A 24,335-nucleotide genomic window follows, 5' to 3' on the forward strand; every position below is an offset into this window, starting at 1 on the left:
CCTATCCCAAGTGGACATTAGTGGAATGAGTTGGGTATAAAGGACATAATCACATGAGGATGGAGACCAATGAAAAAGGAGTATCCAGTTTTGCTCATCAAACTTTCTACTGTCTAACTCAAATAACGGCTAGATGTGGAGGTTTTCTAGTAATTCTTTCTTTTCTCAATTTTTTTCAAAAAGTTTTTATTTTTCCTCTGCTTTGGAATTTTGAACAGTTTTATTTTTTCTCCTGAATTTTTTTAAAAATAGGATGTTCCTGATTTATTACTATAAGTATTGTAGCTATTTGTATTACACCAAAATTACTTTTTTATGCTCAAGCAGCACCCAGATTTGGAGCAAGGAAAACCTGAGTTTGAATCCTGCCTTTGACACACACTGGCTGTGTGACCCCAGCTACTACTTCTCTAAAAACTATAGAACATCTAGGTCTAATCATATTTAACTGGTAGAAAAGAGAATGAAACCCCTTCAAAGTAGCACATAAGATGTTTTAAGGTTTCTAAAAACAAAAACAAAAATAAAAAACTCCAAAGTGTTCCTTTAAACAACCAAAATAACAACAATGTCATATTTACATTTCTGATAGCACCCTTAAATATTATTACATTTTATCTGTTGACTTCTCAGGACAAAGTCTCATTCTTCAACTTCTGCCTTATACTAGGGAAAAGAGAAAACATTCTCATAAATTTAATCTCTCCTTGCTTATTCAAAGGTAAACTGAGGAAATTCCTTAGCAAAATTTGGAGGGGGTACAAATCATCAGGCTGGAAAACCCAAGACCAACCCAAATGATGAATATGGACATTACAAATTCAGTCCCCAAAAGTTTACTGCTATTATCTTCAGAGTAGTTTTTTTTTTAATTTTTAATTTTTAGTTGGTCATTTCCAAACATTATTCATTGGAAACAAAGATCATTTTCATTTCTTCCCTCCCCCCTCCCTCCACCTCTCCCACAGCCGACACACAATTCCACTGGGTATCACATGTGTTCTTGATTCAAACCCATTTCCATGTTGTTGGTATTTGCATTAGAGTATTCATTTAGAGTCTCTCCTCAGTCTTATCTCCCCCCACCCTGTACTCAAACAGTTGCTTTTCATTGGTGTTTTTACTTCCACAGTTTATCCTCTGCTTGTAGATAGTGTTTTTTAGATCCCTGCAGATTGTTCAGGGACATTGCATTGACCCTAATGGAGAAGTCCATTACCTTCGATTGTACCACAATGTATCAGTCACTGTGTACAATGTTTTCCTGGTTCTGCTCCTTTCGCTCTGCATCACTTCCTGGAGGTTGTTCCAGTCTCCATGGAATTCCTCCACTTTATTATTCCTTTTAGCACAATAGTATTCCATCACCAACATATACCACAATTTGTTCAACCATTCCCCAATTGATGGGCATCCCCTCGTTTTCCAATTTTTGGCCACCACAAAGAGTGCAGCTATGAATATTCTTGTACAAGTCTTTTTCCTTATTATCTCTTTGGGGTACAAGCCCAGCAGTGCTATGGCTGGATCAAAGGGCAGACATTCTTTTATCGCCCTTTGGGCATAGTTCCAAATTGCCCTCCAGAATGGTTGGATTAATTCACAACTCCACCAGCAATGAATTAGTGTCCCTACTTTGCCACATCCCCTCCAGCATTCACTACATAGCTGTTATGTTAGCCAATCTGCTAGGTATGAGGTGATACCTCAGAGTTGTTTTGATTTGCATCTCTCTGATTATAAGAGGTTTAGAACACTTCTTCATGTGCTTATTAATAATAGTTTTGATTTCTTTGGCTGAGAACTGCCTGTTCATGTCCCTTGCCCATTTATCAATTGGAGAATGGCTTGATTTTTTGTACAATTGATTTAGCTCTTTGTAAATTTGAGTAATTAAACCTTTGTCAGAGGTTTTTGTAATGAAGATTGTTTCCCAATTTGTTGCTTCCCTTCTGATTTTGGTTACATTGGTTTTGTTTGTACAAATCTTTTTAATTTGATGTAATCAAAATTATTTATTTTACATTTTGTGACTCTTTCTAAGTCTTGCTTGGTTTTAAAATCTTTCCCTTCCCAAAGGTCTGACATGTATAATATTCTGTGTTTGCCTGGTTTACTTATAGTTTCCTTCTTTATGTTCAAGTCATTCACCCATTTTGAATTTATCTTGGTGTAGAGTGTGAGATATTGATCTAAACCTAATCTCTCCCACACTGTCTTCCAATTTTCCCAGCAGTTTTTATCAAATAGTGGATTTTGGTCCCATAAGCTGGGATCTTTGGGTTTATTATATACTGTCTTGCTGAGGTCGCTTTCCCCCAGTCTATTCCACTGATCTTCCTTTCTGTCTCTTAGCCAGTACCAAATTGTTTTGATGACCGCTGCTTTATAATATAGTTTGAGATCTGGGACTGCAAGGCCCCCTTCCTTTGTATTTTTTTTTTCATTATTTCCCTGGATATCCTTGATCTTTTGTTCTTCCAAATGAACTTTGTTATGGTTTTTTCTAAATCGGTAAAAAAAATTTTTTGGAAGTTCAATGGGTATAGCACTAAATAGATAAATAAGTTTGGGTAGGATGGTCATTTTTACTATATTGGCTCGTCCTACCCATGAGCAGTTAATGTTTTTCCAATTGCTCGAGTCTAATTTTAGTTGTGTGGAGAGTGTTTTGTAGTTGTGTTCATATAGTTCCTGTGTTTGTCTCTGGTGATAGATTCCTAAGTATCTTTTGTCTAAGGTGATTTTGAATTGGATTTCTCTTTCTAGTTCTTGCTGCTGAGCTGTGTTGGAAATATATAGAAATGTTGATGACTTATGCGAGTTTATTATGTATCCTGCAACTTTCCTAAAGTTGTTGATTATTTCTATTAGCTTTTTGGTTGAATCTCTAGGATTCTTTAAGTAGACCATCATGTCATCCACAAAAAGTGATAACTTGGTCTCCTCCTTGCCTGTTTTAATGCCTTCAATTTCTTTTTCTTCTCTAATTGCTACTGCTAGTGTTTCTAGTACAATGTCAAATAGTAGAGGTGATAATGGGCATCCTTGTTTCACTCCTGATCTTATTGGGAATGCATCTAATTTATCCCCATTGCAGATGATATTAGCTGATGGTTTTAGATATATACTCTTTATTATTTTTAGGAAAGACCCTTCCATTCCTATGCTTTCTCATGTTTTTAATAGGAATGGGTGTTGTGTTTTATTAAAGGCTTTTTCTGCATCTATTGAAATAATCATGTGGTTCTTGTTGGTTTACTTGTTGATATATGATCAATTATGTGGATGGTTTTCCTAATATTGAACCAGCCCTGCATCCCTAGTATAAATCCTACTTGATCATGATGGATGACTCTTCTGATCACTTGCTGGAGTCTTTTTGCTAGTATCCTATTTAAGATTTTTGCATCTATATTCATTAAGGAGATTGGAGATTTTCTTTCTCTGTTTTTGGCCTGCCTGGCTTTGGAATCAGTACCATGTTTGTGTCATAAAAGGAATTTGGTAGAACTCCCTCTTTGCTTATTATGTCAAATAGTTTGTATAGTATTGGGATTAGTTCTTCTTTGAATGTTTGATAGAATTCACTTGTGAATCCATCAGGCCCTGGGGATTTTTTCTTAGGCAGTTCTTTGATGGCCTGTTGGATTCCTTTTTCTGATATGGGATTATTTAAGAATTCTATTTCTTCTTCTGTTAGTCTAGGCAATTTATATTTTTGTAAATATTCATCCATATCACCTAGGTTGGTATATGTATTGCCATATAGTTGGGCAAAGTAGTTTTTAATGATTGACTTAATTTCCTCTTCATCAGAGGTGAGGTCCCCTTTTTCATCTTTGATGCTGTTAATTTGCCTTCCTTCTTTCCTTTTTTAATTAGATTGACCAGTACTTTGTCTATTTTGTCTGTTTTTTCAAAGTACCAGCTTCTTGTTTAATATTCTTGTTTAATAGTTTAATAGTTCTATCACTTTCAATTTTATTAATTTCTCCCTTAATTTTTAGGATCTCTAGTTTGGTTTTCTTCTGGGAGTTTTTAATTTGTTTGCTTTCAAGTTTTTTGATTTGCATTTCCAATTCATTGATCTCTGCCCTCCCTAATTTGTTAATATATGCACTCATAGATATGAATTTTCCTCTGAAAACTGCTTTGGCTGCATCCCATAAGGTTTGAAAGGATGTCTCACCATTGTCATTTTCCTCAATGAAATTATTAATTGTTTCTATGATTTCTTCTTTAACTGATTTTGGAGTATCATATTATTTAATCTCCAATTAATTTTTGATTTGTTTCTCCATATACCCTTACTGATCGTTATTTTTATTGCCTTATGATCTGAAAAGGTTACATTTATAATTTCTGCTTTTCTGCACTTATATGCCATGTTTCTGTGACCTAGTGTATGATCTATTTTTGTGAATGTGCCATGTGGTGCTGAGAAGAAGGTGTATTCCTTTTTGACTCTATTTATTTTTCTCCATGTCTATTAACTCTAATTTTTCTAAGATTTCATTCACTTCTTTTACCTCTTTCTTATTTATTTTTTGATTTGATTTATCTAAATTTGATAGCGGTTAGTTCACGTCTCCCACTAATATGGTTTTACTGTCTATTTCCTCCTTCAATTCTCCTAGTTTCTCCATTAGAAATTTGGATGCTATACCACTTGGTGCATACATGTTGGTTAGTGATAATCCTCATTGTCTAGACTCCCTTTTAACAGAATATATTTACCTTCCCTATCCCTTTTGATCTGGTCTATTTTTGCTTTGGCTTTGTCAAATATCATGATTGCAACCCTTGCCTTCTTTCTAGCAGTTGAGGCCCAGAAGGTCTTACTCCATCTTTTAATTCTAACCTTGTGAGTATCAATCCGCCTCATATGTGTTTCTTGAAGACAACATATGGTAGGGTTTTGGGTTCTAATTCAATCTGCTATTTGTCTACATTTTATGGGTGAGTTCATCCCATTCACGTTCAAAGTTATGATTGTCACTTGTGGATTCCCTGGCATTTTGATATCCTCCCCTAATTCTGACCTTTCTTCTTTAGCTATAACCTTTTAAACCAGTGATTTACTTTAGATCAATCCCCGTAGTCCCCTCCCTTGATATGCTTCCCTTTCTAGCCCCTCCCTTTTTTTGTTCCCTTCCCCTCCCCTCTCTCCATCCCTCCCTTTTTATACTCTCTCCTCCCACTCCTTAATTTCCCCTTCTCTCTTGCCCTGTTGGATAAGATAGAATTCAGGATCCCAATGGATCTAGATGTTCTTCCCTTTCAGAGTTTATTTCACTGAGAGTAAGGTTTAAGTAATACCACTTCGCACTCTCTTCCTCTCCTTCTCATTTGAGAATTCTTCCCCTCCCCTTCCCATGTGTATCTTTGTGTGGGAAAGATTATTCTATTTAGTTTCCCCCCCCCCTATTTCTTGAAGTAAATCTTAGTATCCTCAATGATTCCCCCCTCCATTTTTCTTTCTTTCCCCCCCTTTCACCAAATCATCTTGATGTCCCAATCTTTCTCTATGCGTGATTCTTCTAACTACTCTTATGATACATACAATTTTTGAGAGTTACACATTACATTTTCCCCACATATTAACATATATAATTTGATATAAATGTAGTCCTTATAGAAGAGAGTTTGACTTAAAGAAAAAGATAAGATTTTTCTCCTTTTTCCTTTCTTTCGTATTTACCTTTTCATGTTTCACTTGCTCTCTGCAATTGGATGTCAAATTTTCCACTAAGTTCTAGTCTTTTCTTAGCAAATACTTGGAAATCTTCTATTTTGTTGAATGCCCATACTTTCCCCTGGAAGTATATAGTCAGTTTTGATGGGTAGTTGATTCTTGTTTGGAGACCCAGCTCTCTTGCCTTTCTAAATATTGTGTTCCATGCTTTGCGGTTTCTTAGCGTGTTTGCTGCTAAGTCATGTGTGATCCTTATGGGGGCCCCTCTATGTCTGAAGCTCCTCTTCTTGGCTTCTTGTAAGATTTTCTCCTTAGGTTGGAAGCTCTTGAATTTGGTGATTACATTCCTGAGGGTTGTCTTTTGGGGATTTAGTATAGAGGGTGTTCTATGAACCCTTTCTATTTCTATTTTGCCCCCTTGCTTGAGAACATTGGGGCAATTCTCTTTTATAATTTCCTGTAATATGGCATCGAGGTTTTTGTTTATCTCTGGTTTTTCGGGGAGACCAATGATTCTCAAGTTGTCTCTCCCTTGTTAGTGAGATATTTTATGTTTTCTTCTAATTAATTAGTTTTTTGGCTTTGCTTTATTAATTCTTGCTGTTTTGCAAGATCACCATCTTCCAGTAGCTTAATTCTGGTCTTTAGGTACTCGTTTTGCTTTTCAGCTTGGTCTGCCCTTCTGTTAGATGCTTCCAACTCTTTCTCCAATTGTCAATTGTGAGGTCTTGTCTGTCAAGCTGCTGACCTCTTTCTGGGTTTTTTCCAATTTTTCTTGTCAGAAGGTTTCCATCTTTTGGATAAGCTCCAATTTGAGTTCTTCCAGAGTTTGTAGATAATTTCCATTTTGGGGGGCGTGTTTTGATTTTGTTTGAATTTCATCCTCTTTCTCTTCTTTTCCTTGGCTATTCCCACCATAAAAGTTTTCAATAGTCACTTTTTCCCCTTTCTTCTTGGAGGCTTGATTTTGGGCTGTGTGAGCCATCCCTTCGGTGTTTTTTTTTTCCCCCCTTTCCTTTTTGGTCGAAGATCTGGGTGATATGGGCAGGTTTTCTGTGGATTTAGGTTGCCTCAGACTAGTTCTTCCCAGCCTCCATGGTTTGTTAGCATTCCCACCCCTGTGCTCAGCACATCCGCCCCCAGGCTCTGTGGTCTCTTCTCACTGGTGCGCAGCAATCTTCCTGTAAAACTGCTCTGAGGGGTGGATCTCTGGTATTCCCTGTCAGTATCCAGGGAGTCTGGCTTGCCCCCCACCCCCCTCACTACAGCAACGAGCAACACTTAGGCCTTAGGCAGTTTTTACAGATTCTTGAGATTCCACACTGTTCGCAGTTTGCAAGGGCCCCCTGGTCTTCATGCTCTTCAGTGCACAGGGTTCTCCCATGAAACTGCCATAAAAGGTTGTTCCCTAGCAGTCTTTAGATCCCAAGGACTCTGGTGTGCCCCCATCCAGACAGACATTCCTCACTCACTCTCTGTCCTGGTGAGCACTCTGATCCCCTACTCTGGTTCTGTGGGGGAGTTGGGGGGGGGGGTCAGCTCAGTTCACATTTTTGTGCAAGCGTTTCCTCCTTCCTATAGTGTGGCAATGTTCAAACCCCACATACCTTCATTTCTGTAGGGTACTGGAGAGTCCCTCCATTCTTCCAAAGATGATTTTTATGCTCTTTTGAGGTAGTGTATTTCATTCAGTGTGGGGGAGAGGAAGCGATTCGCGTCTAGATTGCAGCCATGTTTACCCAGAAGTCCCATCTAGAGTGATTTTAAATGAAGTTTCTCTTTCTGACTCTTGCTGCTGAGTTTTGTTGGAAATATAGAGAAATGCTGATGATTTATGTGAGCTTATTTTTTATCCTGCAACTTTACTAAAATGATTAATTATTTCTACTAACGTTTTAGTTGATTTTCTAGGATTCTTTAAGTAGACCATCATATCATCTGCAAAGAGTGATAGTTTAGTTTCTTCATTGCCTACTTTAATCCCTTCAATTTCTTTTTCTTTTCTAATTGCTACCATTAGCTTTCTAATACAATATTAAATAATAGAGGTGATAATGGGCATCCTTGCTTCACTCCTGATCTTATTGGGAAGGCTTCTAACTTGTCTCCATTACAGATGATACTTGCTCATGGTTTTAAATAAGTACTGTTTATTATTTTGAGAAAAGGCTCTTATATTCTTATACTTTCTGGTGTTTTTAATAGGAATGGGTGTTATATTTTGTCAAAGGGTTTTTCTGCATCAGTTGAGATAATCATGTGATTTCTTTTGGTTTTGTTATTGATATGGTCAGTTTTAAGGATGGTTTTCCTAATGTTAAACCAGCCTTGCATTCCAGTTATAAATCACAACTGTTCATATGGAATAATATTTGTGATAATTTGCTATAGTCTCTTTGCTAGTATTTTATTTAAGATTTTTGCATCTATCTTCATTAAAGAGCTTGACCTATAGTTTTCTTTCTCTGTTTTTGGTCTTCCTGGCTTGAGAGTCAATACCAAATTTGTGTCATAAAAAGAATTTGGTAAGACTCCTTCTTTGCTTATTTTGTCAAGTAGTTTTTTTATAGTATAGGGATTAGTTGTTCTTTAAATGTTTGCTAGAATTCACTTGTGAATCCATCTGACCCTGGGGATTTTTTCCTGTGGATTTCCTTGATGGCTTGTTTAATTCCTTTTTCTGCGATGGGATAATTTAAGTATTCTATTTCCTCCTTTTTTAATCAGAGCAATTTGTATTTTTGTAAATATTTGCTCATTTCACCTAGATTTTCATATTTACTGTCATATAATTGGGCAAAATATCTCCTAATAATTGTTATTTGGTGCATATATATTGAATACTCATATTTCTTCATTGTCTATATGTCTTTTATCAAGATGTTTTTACTTTCCTTATCTCTGTTAATCAGATGTAGTATTACTTTAGCTTTGTCTGAGATCATGATTGCTATTCCTATCTTTGTCTCAGATTAGGCCTAGTAGATTTTGCTCCATTCTCTTACCTTTATCCTGTGTATGTTTACCTGCCTCAAATATGTTTCTTATAAACAACATGTGGTGGAATTCTAGTTTTTAATCCATTCTGTTATCTGTTTACATTTTATATGTGAGTTCATCACATTTATATTCATAGATATGATTACTATCTGTGCATTCCCAATAATTTTGACCTCCTCTTTTAATCCTGACCTTTCTCCCTTCGTTTTTTCCCTTTCCTTCTGTGTTTTGCTTTCAGTCCATCTCCTTTCCTTTCCCTCCCTTGTATTACTCTCCTTCCCACCATCTCCCTTCTTATTTCCCTCTTACTATAGGGTCTTTTGATCATCCCCAAACCTTTCTCTCCCTTACATTACCCACCCCTCCCTACCACCCTGTTTCTTATTCCCTTTCTACTTCTCTATAGGGTAAGATACAATTCTATACCCCAATGAGTCTGGTCATTCTTCCCTTTCTGAGACAGTTACAATGAGAGTAGCTGTCACCATCTTCTTCCTTCCATTGTAGTAGTCTTCTCCCCTGCCCCACAATTCTTTATGTCATATCCTCTTTTCACCTCTAGTTTTTATTCTTTTTTTTACATATTGTCCTAACAGGTTACAAATATACCCTCTATGTATACTTCTTCCAACTATTATGACAAATGATAATAATTTTAAGAGTTATAGATATCTTCTAATATAGGAATATAAGTCATTTGACCTCATTGAAAACCTTAAATTTTTTCTCTCTTATTTACCTCTTTATGGTTCTTGAATTCTATATTTGGGTCTCAAATTTTCTGTTTTTGTCTGGTCTTTTCTTCAGGAATGCTTGGAAATCTTCTATTTTATTAAATGACCATACTTTTCCCTGAAGGAATATAGTCAATTTTTCTGGATAGGTGATTCTTGGTTGTAAATCCACTTTCCTTGCCTTCTAGAATATCATGTTCTATGCCTTCCAGTCCTTCACACAGGATGCTGCCAGATCCTTTGTAATTCTTACTGGGCTCCATGATATCTGAATTGTTTTTTTCTTACCTCTTATAGTATTTTCTCTTTGGCTTTGGAACTCTTGAACTTGGCTAAAACATTCCTGGGAGTTGTCATTTGGGAATTTAATGCAGGAGCTGATTCATAAATTCTTTCAATCTCTATTTTATCCTCTTGTTCAAGAGTATCAGGGCAATTTTCTCAGATAATTTCGTGTAGTATGATGTCTAGGATTTTTTTTTTTTTGGTCATGACTTCTGGGTAGTCCAATAATTCTTAAATTGTCTCTCCTAGATCTATTTTCCAGGTCAGTTGTTTTTTTAATGAGATATTTCATATTTTCTTTTATTTTTTCATTCTTTTGATTTTGTTTTATTGTTTCTTGATGTCTCATGATGTCATTAGCTTCTATTTGCTAAATTCTAATTTTTAAAGACTGGATTTCTTCCATCATCTTTTGATCCTCTTTTACCATTTGGTCTATTCTTTTCAAATCATTATTTTCTTCATTTGACTTTTTTGCCTTTTTTCTATAGGTCAATTCTGGCTTTTAAAAACACTGTTTTCTTCCTCTGATTCATGTGTCTCTTTTTCCAGTTGATTTGTTTTTCTTTTTAAGCTCTTGTTTTCTTTTTCCCATTTTTCTTCAACCTGTCTTATTTGGTTTATTTTTTACTTCCTTTTTAAGCTCTTCCAGAACATGGTTGTTTTTTTTATTTAGGTTTTGCTCAAAGTTCCTTGGATCCCATCATCCTCTGTTGGTTCTGTTCTTTGGTTCATCCCCAAAGAAACTTTTGATTATTACTTTGTTTTTCTGTTGTTTATTCATTTTCTCTCTCTCTTTTTTTTCCTGTGAACTGTAAGATAGCCTCTCTGCTGGTATACTGAATTATGCTTGTTGAGCTAATCTGCCCTGTGGTTAAGTCTTCATTGAAGCCAGCTTCAGAGGCCAAAGGTGCCTGGCCAGATAGCCCCCTATTCCTCCCTACCTGCTTCTGTCAGAACCCAGGACCTCAACTGGTGGGTCTGAAGTGTTCCTTCATTGTTGCAGCCGCCACCCCAGAATCCCAAAGTCAAATTATGTCTTGTCATAGATCTCATCCCAGAAGGTGGGGTAGGGGTGTGGTTAGACCAGCACAGTCTTGTTTCCACTATGCCCCTTATCCTGTGCAAATTGACTCTTCCAAACTTTCAAGTTGTGTTCATCAGGAGAGCCCCATGACTCCATCTTGTTGTTAGGTTGGGATTCTTGTCTTTTTGAAGTGCTTTTTAAAGATTGGTATGGAAGTATATAGTCAGAGAGATTTTGACTTTTGCTGTTCCTAAGCCACCATCTTGACTCAGCCTCTACCTTTTTTTAAATCTTTTTGGGATACAGACTAGTAGTGGTATTACTGAATCAAAGGGTTTGTAGTGGGTAATGGCATGATCATAGATAGATATGGCCATCTTTCTGTATGGATAAGGTGAGGTCATGGGAAATGATTAGGTGGAGGAACTAGAAGGTTAATGTGTTTGAGTATCAATATGTTTGTTGAAGTTCCTTAACATATGGGTGAAAATTATAATATAAGGAATTAGAGACAAGATGAAGTCCTTAACATCATGTACTGATTAACAAACTCTTTCAGAAAGGAAAGGAAATTGTAGATCTACCAAGATTTTGATTGGCTGTGATATAACTGTTGGGTTTCAGGGGATGGGTTTGGATGGTAATTTAGGCCAGTAACCTGGTTTGGGAAGGCTATTCAAGCACAGTGCAGGCAGAGCCAGACCCTGAGATCTCACACACACACACACACACAGAACCTTAGGTTATAAATTGCAGGTGTTTAATACAATAAGGATAGGTTGGAAGGGATACCTTACTCTATTATAAATATCTATAATTCCCCAAATCTACAAATCTCTCCACAGACGTTGCTTCTGAGTGGTTCCCTACTCTATTCCCTATACTTACTATATAAACCCAAAATTACTGTATTTAACTAGGCTAATGCTAACCCCTAGCCCCCTTTGGATAATCTAAAGGTAAAAGGTCTGTGTGCAAGTCTAACAGGGCCCACAATGGTCTCATGATCAGCTGTTAGTTGTCACAATACAGGAACTCAGTAGCTGTCAAAAGGCCAACAGGTACAAGATAATCGAAACATTAATAAGACGTGAAGAACAGGGAAAGCTAATTTTCCTCTGCTCCACCCAGATGGAAAAAGCCATAACCCTAGGCTTAATTGCCTCTCTCTCTCTCTGCAGCTGCTCTCTCAGAATTCCAGAACTCTGCCCTTTTGCTGTCAGTCTGCAAACTCACACATATTTAACTTTTACCTACAACAGGTGGTAGATATGAATTGCTTATTAGATGACATAGATATAGAATTCCATCTACCACCACCTCTCTCTCAATGACTAATTCAGGAAGGTGCCTCCATTCTGGAGGGCAGTTTGGAACTATACCCAAAGGGTGCTTTTTAAATAATTATTCATAATAATAGCTGGCATTTATGTCACTCTTTGAGGTTTGTGAAGCACTTTATTTATGTTAACTCATTTGATTCTCATGACTATTCTGTGAAGTAGGTGCTATTATTATCATCCCCATTTTACAGATTAGGAAACTAAACCACATAGAGGTTAGTGCGGTGGGTCACACAATATAACTAATTCTTGTCTGAGTAGGACTTGAACTCAGATCTTCCTAATTCCAAGACATATCACCACCAAGCTAGAGCTTGACAGAACTGACTACACTTTTACTCATCTCCCTAGGTGAACTCACTGGTCAAGGAAAGAGAAATGGAATACTCCTTGCTCCCATTGCACACTAGGTTCTCCCCCTTCTACTGTCCTTTCTTACTCCTTAGAAATTCCATTGTCAAACATTTCACAATTTGGATCAGGAAGCCAGTAATTGCCTTTCCTGGGGTCATACTCCTCATGAGGCACCTTCTTGAAGCAGTTGTTGAGTGAGAGAGAGGTTGTGGTAGATAGAGTTCCATAGATACAATTTATATCTACCACCCAATCAAAATCTTAGTAGGTCTGCAACTTCCCTTCTTTCCTCAAAGAGTTCAGTACCTGACTTCAAGGACTTCCTCTTCTCCCTAATTCCTTATAATTCCCTGCCTTTATATTATGGGACTTAAGCAAATAGACTGATACTCCAAAACCCTAACCTCCCAGTTCCTCCACCTAATCATTTTCCATGACTTCACCTCAGCCACACAGAAAGGTGGCCATATATATCTATGACCTTGCCATCACCCATACATTCACCCCTTCCATTTTCAAGAACTCTGAAATTCCTTAACTGATCACAATCTATAGGCTTTCCACCTCTCCCCTCTGCTTTTTGTCTAACCCATGATCACTAAATTCTTATCTCCTCAGTGCTTTCCCAGGCCATCAACTCTATACTTAGGCACTTTCTCCTCCTTTCTCCATCTTGACCCTCTGGTGAACCAGTCAACTCCACATGCCCTTTTCATCATGAGACTCTTGCCTCTTTATATCACCAATTGTGTTTTAGACAACCTCAGTCTTGGATCATTCATACCATCCATTGCCTTCATTCCTACATGGGCTGCTCAAGGTAGAGAAGATCACACAACTACTACAAATTTATGACTCATAACTTTAACTAGTCTTTCACTGCTGATAGGCAACCCTTCTACATATGCCTGATTAACTCACCATATTGATTTCTCAAAAACTTTTCATCCCTCCTCAAATCTCTGATGACTCCCATTCCTATTCTCTCATCTGAGAATCTTTCCAGATATTTTAGTGAAAACCATAAAGTCATTTACTAAGAGCTCCCTCTTCTCCCCCCCTTTTCATCTCTTATCACTCATAAACCTTCTGCCATTATTTCTTCCTTCATCTCTGTCTCACAAGGAAATGGCCCTTCTTGTCAAGGAAAATCTCTCTACTTCCATATGGGACTGACCCCATTCCATCCCATCTTCTCCAGCAGGTTGGCCCTCACTATCATACCCACTCTCTTACTTATCTTCAGTCTCTCCCTGTCTACTGACTTTTTAAACAATCCCATATGTCCGTAATCCTCAAAAAACCTTTGCTTGATCCTTCTACAGTAGGTGCCTCTACTTTCTCTACTTCCACTCTCTTTTTACTCTCTGTAATCTGTTTTCCAGTCTTATCATTGAACCAAAACTCTCTCCAAAATTACCACAATCTCTTAACTGCCAAATCCTATCAATCCTCACCTTTCTTGACCTCTTGATAGCATTTGACAGTGTTGATCACCCCCCTTTTTCTTCTATTCAGGTTTTCAAGATTCTACATTCTGCAAGTTTTTCTCTTACCTATCTAACCATCCTTCCTCTTTTATTGTATCCTCATCCAGGTGACACTTAGTAATCCTAAATATCCCACAGGGCTCTGTCCTACATCATCTTTTCTTCTCCCTCTCAATTAATTCACTTGGTGATCTCATCAATGCATGTGGATTAAATTATCATCTCTATGCTGATTTTCTCAAATTTATTCTACTGTAATTCTTACCCTAATCTCTCTGTTAACCTCCACTCTCATATCTCTAATGCCTATTAAACATCTCAATCTAAATGTCCTGTAGATATCAAACTCAATGTATTCAAAACTGAAATAATTATCTTTCCACATTCACATATGCCCTTTCTCCAAAACTTCCCTAGTATTTTCAAGGGCACTACCTTTCCAGACTTCTTACACTTCACTGCCCTTCACATACTCTTTGATCCAGTGAAACTGACCTCTATTTTACTTTAATAAGACTATCTCTTGACCATTTTCTCTGGCTTCCTCCCATGACTGCAATGATAGTCCCTCCTCATCTCTACTTCCTGATTTATTGGATTCTTTCAAGTCCCAGCTAAAATCACATTTTAAGCAGGAAAAATTTTACAATCCCTCTCAAGTCTACTTAATTATTTTTCTATTTATCTTTATATATATTTTTGTATATTATACTTTATATGTGGTTTGCACATTTGATTGTGAGCTCCTTAGAGTGAGAGGTTTTTTTTGACGTTCCTTAAATCCCCAGTCTTAACTATAGTACCTGGTATATATTAGGTGCTCAATAAATGTATTTTGACATAATTGACTGACCTCTTGCACTATTTGCACATTATGGAGAGTCTAAGATTTAGAAAATTTAGGAAAAGACAATATACTGGCTACTGAGCTTCAGAAACAGATAAGAAAAGAGCTATTAATGGGGGAATGAATGAAAACTCATTTATTACTCCTACCAGACGCTGTGAAGTATTAGATGTACAAATACAAAAAGAAAGACCATCTCTGCTCTGAAAGGGCTTACATTCTAATAAGGCAAATGCATTGTATATAGGGTCATGGTGTCTAGGAATGGAGTTTTTACTCTAGGAATATAAAGATTCAAGCATAAAAAGTTTTTAAAGATACAAGGAATAATCACATTGGTTTCTCCAATGGAGATAGTAAGTGGAGTCATAAAGTGATTGATGGGCACATCCATTACAAGAAAGGTAATGTTGTTTTAACTATAGTTCCTAGAGCCAAAAATGGAAAGAGAGAGAAATGGAGGAAGTCAATGCACAAGTGGCCTGTGAGAGGCAATAAGTTTAGAAGGACTGTATTGTGGATTGAGTTGAAGCTCAACCTTCCCAAAGTGTTAACTACTTTTTGCTTCTTTACATTCCTGGTAAGGCTATCCTTTGCCTTGCCAAATTTAGTTTCCTGACTTCTCCAATGATAAAGGGCCACTCAAGGTCTGAAAATTCAAAGTCCCTTTAAGTTTCAGATTCTGAACTACTGAAACAATATAAAGTCATTGGAGACGTAGAAGAAATTTTTAAAATCTGGGACATAGTCCCAAACTGAAGAATGCATTTTTTCATTTTCTTTTTTAAGTTTAATTAATTTAGAATATTTTTTCCATAATTACATGAATCATGTTTTTTCCTTCCCCTCCTCCCAATCCCCTACTGTAGCCATTGATTAAGACCTATCTCCATACTATTAGTGTTTGCACTAGGGTGATTGTTTAGGGTCTACATCCCCAATCATATTCCCATCAACTCATGTGATCAAGCAGTTGTTTCTCTTCTGTATTTCTACTCCCACAGTTCTTTCTCTGAATGTGGATAGTATTCTTTTTCACAAGTCCCTCAGAATTGTCCAGGATCATTGCATTGCTACTAGTAGAGAAGTCTATTATATTCAATTGTGCCACAGTGTATCCATCTCTGTGTATAATATTCTCCTGGTTCTGCTCCTTTCACTCTGCATCAATTCCTGGAGGTTGTTCCAGTCCCCGTGGAATCCCTCCAGTTTGTTATTCCTTTTAGCACAATAGTATTCCATCACCAACATATACCACAATTTGTTCAATCATTCCCCAATTGAGGGGCATCCTCTCATTTTCCAATTTTTTGCCACCACAAAGAGCACAGCTATAAATATTCTTGTACAAGTCTTTTTCCTTATTATATCTTTGGGGAATAAAACCAGTAGTGGTATGGCTGGATCAAAGAGCAGGCAGGTTTTTAAATTCCTTTGGGCATAGTTCCAAATTGCCATCCAGAATTGTTAGATCAATTCACAACTCCACCAACAGTGCATTAATATCCCAATTTTGCCATATCCCCTCCAACATTTATTAATTTCCTTTGCTGTCATATTAGCCAATCAACTAGGTGTGAAGTAGCACCTCAGAGTTGTTTTGATTTGCATTTCTCTGATTATAAAAGATTTAGAACACTTTTTCATGTGCTTATTGATAGTTTTGATTTCTTTATCTGAAAATTACCTATTCATGTCCCTTGCCCATCTATCAATTGGGGAATGGTTTGATTTTTTTTTTTTTGTACAATTGACTTAGCTCCTCATACATTTGAGTAATTAGACCTTGGTCAGAGGTTTTTGTTATAAAGATTTATTTCCCCAATTTGTTGCTTCCCTTCTAATTTTTATTGTGTTGGTTTTATTTATACAAAAACTAATTTAATGTAATCAAAATTATTTTACATTTTGTAATATTCTCTATCTCTTGCTTGTGTTATTATGACCTGTCAATCATTCTCTTCCTTGCTACACTTGGTCTTAAAATCATTCCTTTCCTATAGATCTGGCAGGTAAACTATTCTATGTTCACCTAATTTACTTATAGTTTCCTTCTTTATATTCAAGTCATTCATGAGTTTATCTTGGTGTAGGGTATAAGATGTTGGTCTAAACCTAATCTCTCCCACACTGTTTTCCAGTTTTCCCAGCAGTTTTTGTCAAATAGTGGATTTTTGTCCCCAAAGCTGTGCTCTTTAGTTTTATTGAGCACTACCTTGCTGAGGCCACTTACCCCAAATCTATTCCATTGATCCACTCTTCTGTCTCTTAGCCAGTACCATATTGTTTTGATGACCACTGCTTTATAGTATAGTTTGAGATCTGTAAGACCCTGCTCCACATTTTTTTTTATTATTTCCCTTGATATTCTAGATCTTTTGTTCTCCCAAATGAACTTTGTTATGGTTTTTTTCTAATTTAGTAAAGAAGTTTCTTGGTAGTTTGATGGGTATGGCACTGAATTAGTAAATTAATTTGGGTAGGATTGTCATTTTTATTATGTTAGCACATCCTACCCATGAAGAATCCAATTGTATTTTGTGGGTAAATACTGGCAGAGGTATCACCGTGCCCAGCTTATGGAAAAGAGCACATTTACCTATTCAACAGTTTTATAGGCTTAGACAGTTAACTAACATAAATGAGTAACAAGACCAAATGTTCAGAGTATGTTAGAAACATGTTATAACATTTTGGCAAACTTTGCTAAGAGTTAATAAAATCTAGTACAAGGTCAAGATTAGATATATTGACAAGCACTTTAATTAATCCTGTAACTAATAGCTTATCCGCATCACACTGACTCTGGGAGAAGACTGAAAGTTAAGTCAGAGGCACCTTTCTTGGTTGTAAAACTCTGAGGAGCCTATAGTGAGTATAAATCTTCACAGGATCAAATAACACCTGGACAGGCCAACATTGTTTTCCTATTATCTCATTAGGACAACTCCAGCTATATACTCACCATTCCAAATGAGCACAACTCATCTCCTGCTGCTTCCCTTGATAAATACACAGACCTGAAGTTTTTATTTCTCCAACAGAAATTTTTAATCCATTTAGTTTTATATTCTATACAATACTATAATATTCTAATATACCAAATTGTATCCTTTCTACTTCTACTACGGCTAATATTTTATTATTATAATTGATATACAGGGTTAAATAACTTGGTCTAACTCTTTCTAAAAAATATAGTTACCTGTCTAAAGGATTACATGTGATCATCACTCAGTTTATTATTGATAATATAAAAGCAATAACAGCAATTTCCTTTTAGGTGCAGAAATGGAAAAACACAGGAGCTGTGAGTTTGAGGATGCTCTCCAGAAGAAGGAAAAGAAACAGAGCTCTGGGGTTTTAGACCTAGAGAGCTTTAGGCTGGACAAGAAGACTCTGCCACACCGGGCAGGAAGGAGGTGCTAGTCACAAGACCCAACTGCCACTCCTAGTTGCCCCTTCCCCCACCAACTATCAGTCTTATTTCCTTTCAACATCTGTCTTGAAGGAGATCTTCACTATCTTAGAGATTTCCCACCCAAAAAGAATATTCTGATGAGATTCGCTTTAAGAAAAAAAACATCCTTCTGGAACAAATCTGAATTTTAGCAACTCCTAGGACCCCAAATTTAGTTCTAACCCCAACACATTCTCCTCAACAACTTGTCCCGATTATTCAATCTCCCCACATAAGGAATGTGACTGAGCAGTCTCACCTGATAAGCTCAAACCTTTCCAGAGCTGTATTGTCTCCATAAAGCTCTGTCAAGCCATATAGCCATGTTTGTGTATGTTTTCCTTTGTTTCATTCATCTATTCATCTTGAAACTGCCCAAAAGCTGATGCTAATTAAGTTTTTATCTTCTAACCTTGCCTCTTGATTTATTAATATCCAATGAAATGGCCCCAGGTGGGAGGAATTATTCTCTGGAAGTATTTCTAGGACCTCTGGGCTGAAATTCCCCAATAGAGAAAAACCAAGATAAGTAAGTCAAATGCTTCTTATAACTAGCCCTCATTTTTCTGGTATCCTCCCATCTCCCAATTTGATAATCTGCTCCTATGAAAGCTTTTCTCTCCACTGCTGCCACTATCCACATATATAAGCTGTTTTTGAACTGCAATTATCATTGTCATGATGGAGGGTAAAGACTGATGATGTTTAATGCTTACTTCTGCTAAGAATGGAATTGTATGTACCTACAGTGAGCAGCAGCAGCAGCAGCAGCAGCGATATGTAGGAAGGCACAAGATGTAGTCTAAAACTCTTACCTCCCTTCCTCTTCCCAATGATGGTGTTGGTAGTATCAGAGACAACAATTCTCCTATACTACATATAGTATAAACAGGGCAGGTACTTGGTGCAGTGAATAGAACACAAGACCTAAAAATCAGAAAGATCTCAATTCAAATCTTATCTCAGACATTTACTAGGCATGTAACCTTGAGCAAGTCCCTGTTTGCCTCAGTTTCCTCAACTATCAAAATGAGCTAAGGAAGGAAATGACAAATCACTCCAGTATCTTTGCCATGAAAATCCCAAAAAGAGGTCATGAAGAGTTAGGCACAACTGAAAAATGACTGAACAACCAAAAGTCAAAAAACTGTTGTTATTGACACTATTATTTTGGTAAACATAATGAGAACAGGCTAATCAAATATAGTCATATTTTTAATCATATAATTAGGCAATTAAGATCACTATGAATCATTTGTCAAACCACCAATCAGCAGAAAATTCTGTATTTGTTTTGCTTGCAGGATAGGTTAATGTTATAGTTGAATTCTTCTGTCTCAGAAAACTTGTTTGCCATAAAAAAGAGCAATGGCAAGTAATCTTTATTCCCTTCTTCCAACTATTTAGAGAAAGAAAATAGCATTTTAAAGTATGTAAACTGTATATGTAAAGTATAGAAACTAGTGTATCTTGGGGAATTGGAATTGGGGAAGTGGAAAATTGCTTTGAAGAAGTTGTGTATGAAAATTCTTATTGACTAATGACTCAACCCAAATATACACCTCCTCCCACACGCAATATTCTGTACATTTGTGCTATTTGTCAATTAACTACAAAGAGTAGGGATATGAAAGATGGGAAAAGGCTTCAAGAACAAAATTAGAACTATGCTAAAAAGTTCTATCATTCATAAAGTGACACTTCTGCCTCCCCCATAATTTTTTCCCCAAATATACTAGAAGACTTGGTAGAAGTTTCATAAAAATTACCTTTGGTCTTCTATGTCTTCAAGACAGTCTCAATTTTATTGTATAACTTTGAATGCTGACATGAGTGAAAAACATAGGAGAGAAAATCCAAAAATGTTGTATTAACAATAAGGAATCTCTAAAAGACCACATTCTTATCTACCCGTTCCTTCCCTCTCATTTTTTCCTTCTCTCAACCTCCCCTTTCCACCTCTTGCTCCTATCTATCTGTGTCTGTGATTTTCCTCCTTGTTTCTCCATCTCTGTATGTATCTTGGTGTGTGTGTGTGTATGGCTACTTCTGTCTCTGTCTCTCTGTGTCTGTCTCTCTAGCTCTGTTTATCTCAATGTCTGTCTGCCTCTTTCTTTTTCTCTCCCTCTCCCCTATTCTTTTTTACCCCCGTAGAGTGGACGAAGGGATGAATCCAAAGCTTTTGTTGTGATTGCCACTGCTGTTCCTGTAAATACTTTCCAATTCTATGGTATGACCAATTACCGCCTAATGCTTTTCAAATTAGTATTTAAAAAGTAAGTAAAGCTATGAAAAAAATTAATTGGTTGAAGAAGCAAATGAGAGGTGCCTACTTTATGGTGGGGAGGGGGTATTGGGAAAGAATTAAGGGGCTAAATGACTACATAGATCACAGAATCAGTACATGAGGACTGAGAGTCAAACAAGTAAACCCTCAAACGTAATGGGTATGGTAGAAGCAATGTTATTCATCTCTCCCCATGCAAGTTAGCATAATTTTTTCCTTAAAGGTTTGAAGACCTTCCTCAAGAACCTGGTTGGCTCAGGGGATGCTGAGATCGACAGAGAGGCAGAAACAGAGGTGGATGAAGAGAGACATGAATCAACTCTCTGGGGAAGGGTCCTCAGCCCCTCCCCCCAATGAGAATGGGCATTTGACATCTAAAATTTAATCATGAGATTGAGACACTCGGATCCAGTACCTCTTCCTTGAAGCAGGTCTCCTTCTCCTCTACTTCACAACAATCGGTCATCTTGGAAAAATCAGAAAGCAACGGCATCACTTGATCCACCCCCAAATGAGGCTTCTGTTGCAAAAGGTGAACCATCAACCTGAAGTTCAAACAGGCACCCATCAGACACCATCATATCTCTTTTCCAAAGTCTGTCTTATCATTTCTGTAGTAGCTAGTCCTCTTATAAGAAGTATGAAGAAAAGAGCAGCTAGGTAGCACAGTGAATAGAACTTCCAGGCTGGAGTCAGGAGGACCTGGGTTCAAATCTAGCCTCAGACACTTCCTACCTATGTTACCTTGCACAAGTCACTTAACCTGGATTGCCATATGAAATTTAGCAGCTCTCTAGTCACAGCCAAACCAGAGTACATCAGTCACAGCAATAAGAAATAGTTCACAACAGATTAACATTTCTATTATACTATTACACTATAACATTTCTATTGCACAAGTCACTTAACCTGGATTGCCTAGCCCTTACCATTCTTCTGTCTTAAAATTGTACTGAGGCAAAAGTTAAGGATTTTTTTCAAAGTATGGAGAGAAAGAGCAAGGAAATAGAATGGGCCCAGTTAGTGTAATTTCCTCCCTGTAGAAGATTTATGCATATGGCTACCATCTTCAAAAGACCATGACTTCCAGGAAAAATTATGTGGGAAACCAAGCATGAGAGGAATCCCAGCATTATGGACAAGGAAACTAATTTGATTGAGTGGAATAATTGGAGGCAAATTTATTCCTTTAGGATTAGGGTTTCCATTCCTTGTCCATAATCTTTCCTGTGTTTCTATCTATGTAGGCACAATCTGCTTTAAGGTATTGTCAATTCTAAATCATTTTTAGTTGTTGGTTTTTATAAGTCCACTTTGTCCTAAAAGGTAAAAATTAAAATTCCTAAGTTTTTGTCTACGTGTTGTCTCCCTTATTAAATTATAAACTCTTTGAAGGCAGGGTTGTCTTTTGCCTCTTTTTGCCTTCCCAGAATACATAGCAGATACTTAATAAACGTATATTGATTGATTTTTCCTCCTTGTTGGGTAAACATAAACTTAAACATGTATGCACAATAATATATGATAAATCCATTAGACACTTGTAAAGTCAAGTTGCCCTTGTGACGCCTGAGATGGAAGACATCACTACTAACTCAGGGCTAGTGCTCAGATGGGCTTTGTGATATTTGGGATATTTGAATTCTTGCCTAAAGACAGGTAGGAAATGGACAAGTAAAAGAAGATGTTTTTCAGTTGTGTTCAATCTTTGTGCCCCCATTTGAGATTTTCTTGGCAGAGATACTGGAATGTTTTGCCATTTATTTCTCCAGGTCGTTTCACAAATAAGGAAATGGAGACAAGAAGAGTTAAATGACTTGCACAGAATCACACAGCTAGTAAGTGTCCAAGGTCAGATCTGAACTCAGGCTGGCACTCTATATCCTCTGTGCCCTCTAGCTGCCTAGGAAGATATGAGGCCACAATTCTAGTGAATATATCAATACAGTTTTCCAAGAGAAGGGAATAAGAGTCAACCAAAGCATTATATTACTAGATGGGAACTTAGCAATATGTTATTGACCCATGGGGAACCTGACTTCTTGCTTCTACCATATTTTTCCTGTTCTTCTTAAACCAATTCCCAGAAAAGCAAGAAAACTCAGCCCTTATAAACCAAAGTTTTAGTAGACAGACCCTGGGAATTTTCCCTTGAAAATACAAGGACAGAGATATGGAAGTAGATGACAGAATTTCCTATTGCAAACCTGAAAACATTTTTCACCTCCTTCATCTGTTGTTTTTGTTGTTGGACTTTTTGTTTGTTTGTTTTTACTAAGACATGCATCATCGCAAAGCCTGAGGAAAAAATGTGTGAGAGACATGTGGATGAAAATGAAAAGAATATTACATACTCTCGTCTCTTCTTCTGTTGCTCCTCCTTTCCCTGGCATAATGTTAAATTAAAGGTGAACAACTCAGGAAGAAATGTCGGAGAAGTGTATGTTTCATCTGTTGTCAAATCTTTAAAACACATTGAACTGAATGCATATGATGATTTACAGCAATTGTCCACACCTGGGTTGATGGTTCGATTTCTGTTTATTCCACAAAGTTCTCCAATGGTTAGGCTCACCTATATGAAGAGAGAATGAGAATTTCAGTATAGTTTAAAAGTACTAGCTTTTATTTGGGAAGAAGAAGAGGGAGAAGGAGGAGGAGGAGAAGGAAGAAAGTAGAAAATTTTAACCATGTAGTTGGACCTAAGATCACTGGTTTATGTGTCCATTTAACAAGAACTCATGTCTGTAGTCATGACACTAACTTAGGAGCTCCAAGGGGAAAGGCAATCATAGTCCTAATAAAGCTCGTAACCTTACTATGGAGGGAAAATGTACACACATCAAACACCTGAAAAATAATTGGGAGGTCAACATTTATACAAGTATGTAATAGTTAGAGATTGATGAGATCAGCCCAGAAAACTTTGGAGATGAGATCGCTAAAGGTTCAATATTCTGAAGGGGGTCACAAATAATGGTATCTTGGGACAGTGTGGTTCAGGTTCAACCACCATCTGAGTAATCTCTCTTCTTTTTTTTTTTTATCCTGATTTTCTGTCTTGGCATTCATACGTAAGTATAGGTTCCATGGAAGAAGAGCAAACTTGTCCAGAGCCACACAACTAAGAAGTATCTGAGGTGGTCAAATTTGAACTCAGATCCTCTCAGCTACAGGTCTGGCACTGTATCTGGGCTACTGGGCTACCTAATTGCATCACCCTTTCCCAACCTTTTTTGATTCTCATATCCCAATGGCATTTAGTAAACTTTCTCCTGTCCCCTAATAAGTCAAAAAGCATAAATGTAAGGAAATAGATTCTGGAGTTTACTATGCATTTACACATAAGAAATAAATCAAAATATTAAATTTTCTTCTTCAAGGGCATACCGCAAATTTTGTTCCTTGAAATGCTTCTTATTTTCCCCAGGTGGGGAGGGAACTGGGGTCTTTATACCCTAAGCCCTGGGAACAATAGGAGTCCATCTTTCTTATGGAGGGCAAAAATAGTTGACCACATGCACATGGATAAGAATCAGAAGAGTTTTCATTTTTTATAAATGAAATATTGGCAACAGGACCATGAGGTGCTTACCGCATTATCAACACAAGCAAATTGATCCTCTTCACCCAGGGGACAGCATTTAGCAAAAAAGGATGCAAGTTTCTTGCTATGAGAAATGAGCTCTTGAGGTGGGAGTTGAGGTGCTTTTTTGGTGAGGGGAAGGAGACACCTAAGGGAACAATTGATTAGTTATCTCTGGATCAGAGAGGTTTGATGTTTTTCCACACCTGCCTGTTGTGTAACTG

The 24,335-nt window shown here is 37.1% G+C and overlaps 1 protein-coding gene across 2 annotated transcripts in view; it reads right to left on the bottom strand.

The window, feature by feature from the left end:
* The window catches only part of AFM (afamin), a 57,774-nt gene that overhangs the window by 15,642 nt on the left and 17,797 nt on the right, over positions 1–24,335 (bottom strand). Inside the window, exons 11-15 of one of the 2 annotated variants that reach the window (XM_007495665.2) lie at positions 24,121–24,259; positions 22,880–23,100; positions 20,941–21,070; positions 20,008–20,062; positions 19,378–19,637 (exon numbers count right to left, since the gene is read on the bottom strand). In XM_007495665.2, the coding sequence (XP_007495727.2) occupies positions 20,018–20,062; positions 20,941–21,070; positions 22,880–23,100; positions 24,121–24,259 (535 nt within the window). In that variant the 3' untranslated portion in view covers positions 19,378–19,637; positions 20,008–20,017. Of the gene's footprint in view, positions 1–19,377; positions 19,638–20,007; positions 20,063–20,940; positions 21,071–22,879; positions 23,101–24,120; positions 24,260–24,335 lie in introns of those variants that run through there. The other variant, XM_056803341.1, reaches the window with a different exon arrangement.

Source organism: Monodelphis domestica, chromosome 6 (genome assembly GCF_027887165.1).
Source record: "Monodelphis domestica isolate mMonDom1 chromosome 6, mMonDom1.pri, whole genome shotgun sequence".
In the NCBI taxonomy this organism is placed as follows: Eukaryota; Metazoa; Chordata; class Mammalia; order Didelphimorphia; family Didelphidae; genus Monodelphis; species Monodelphis domestica.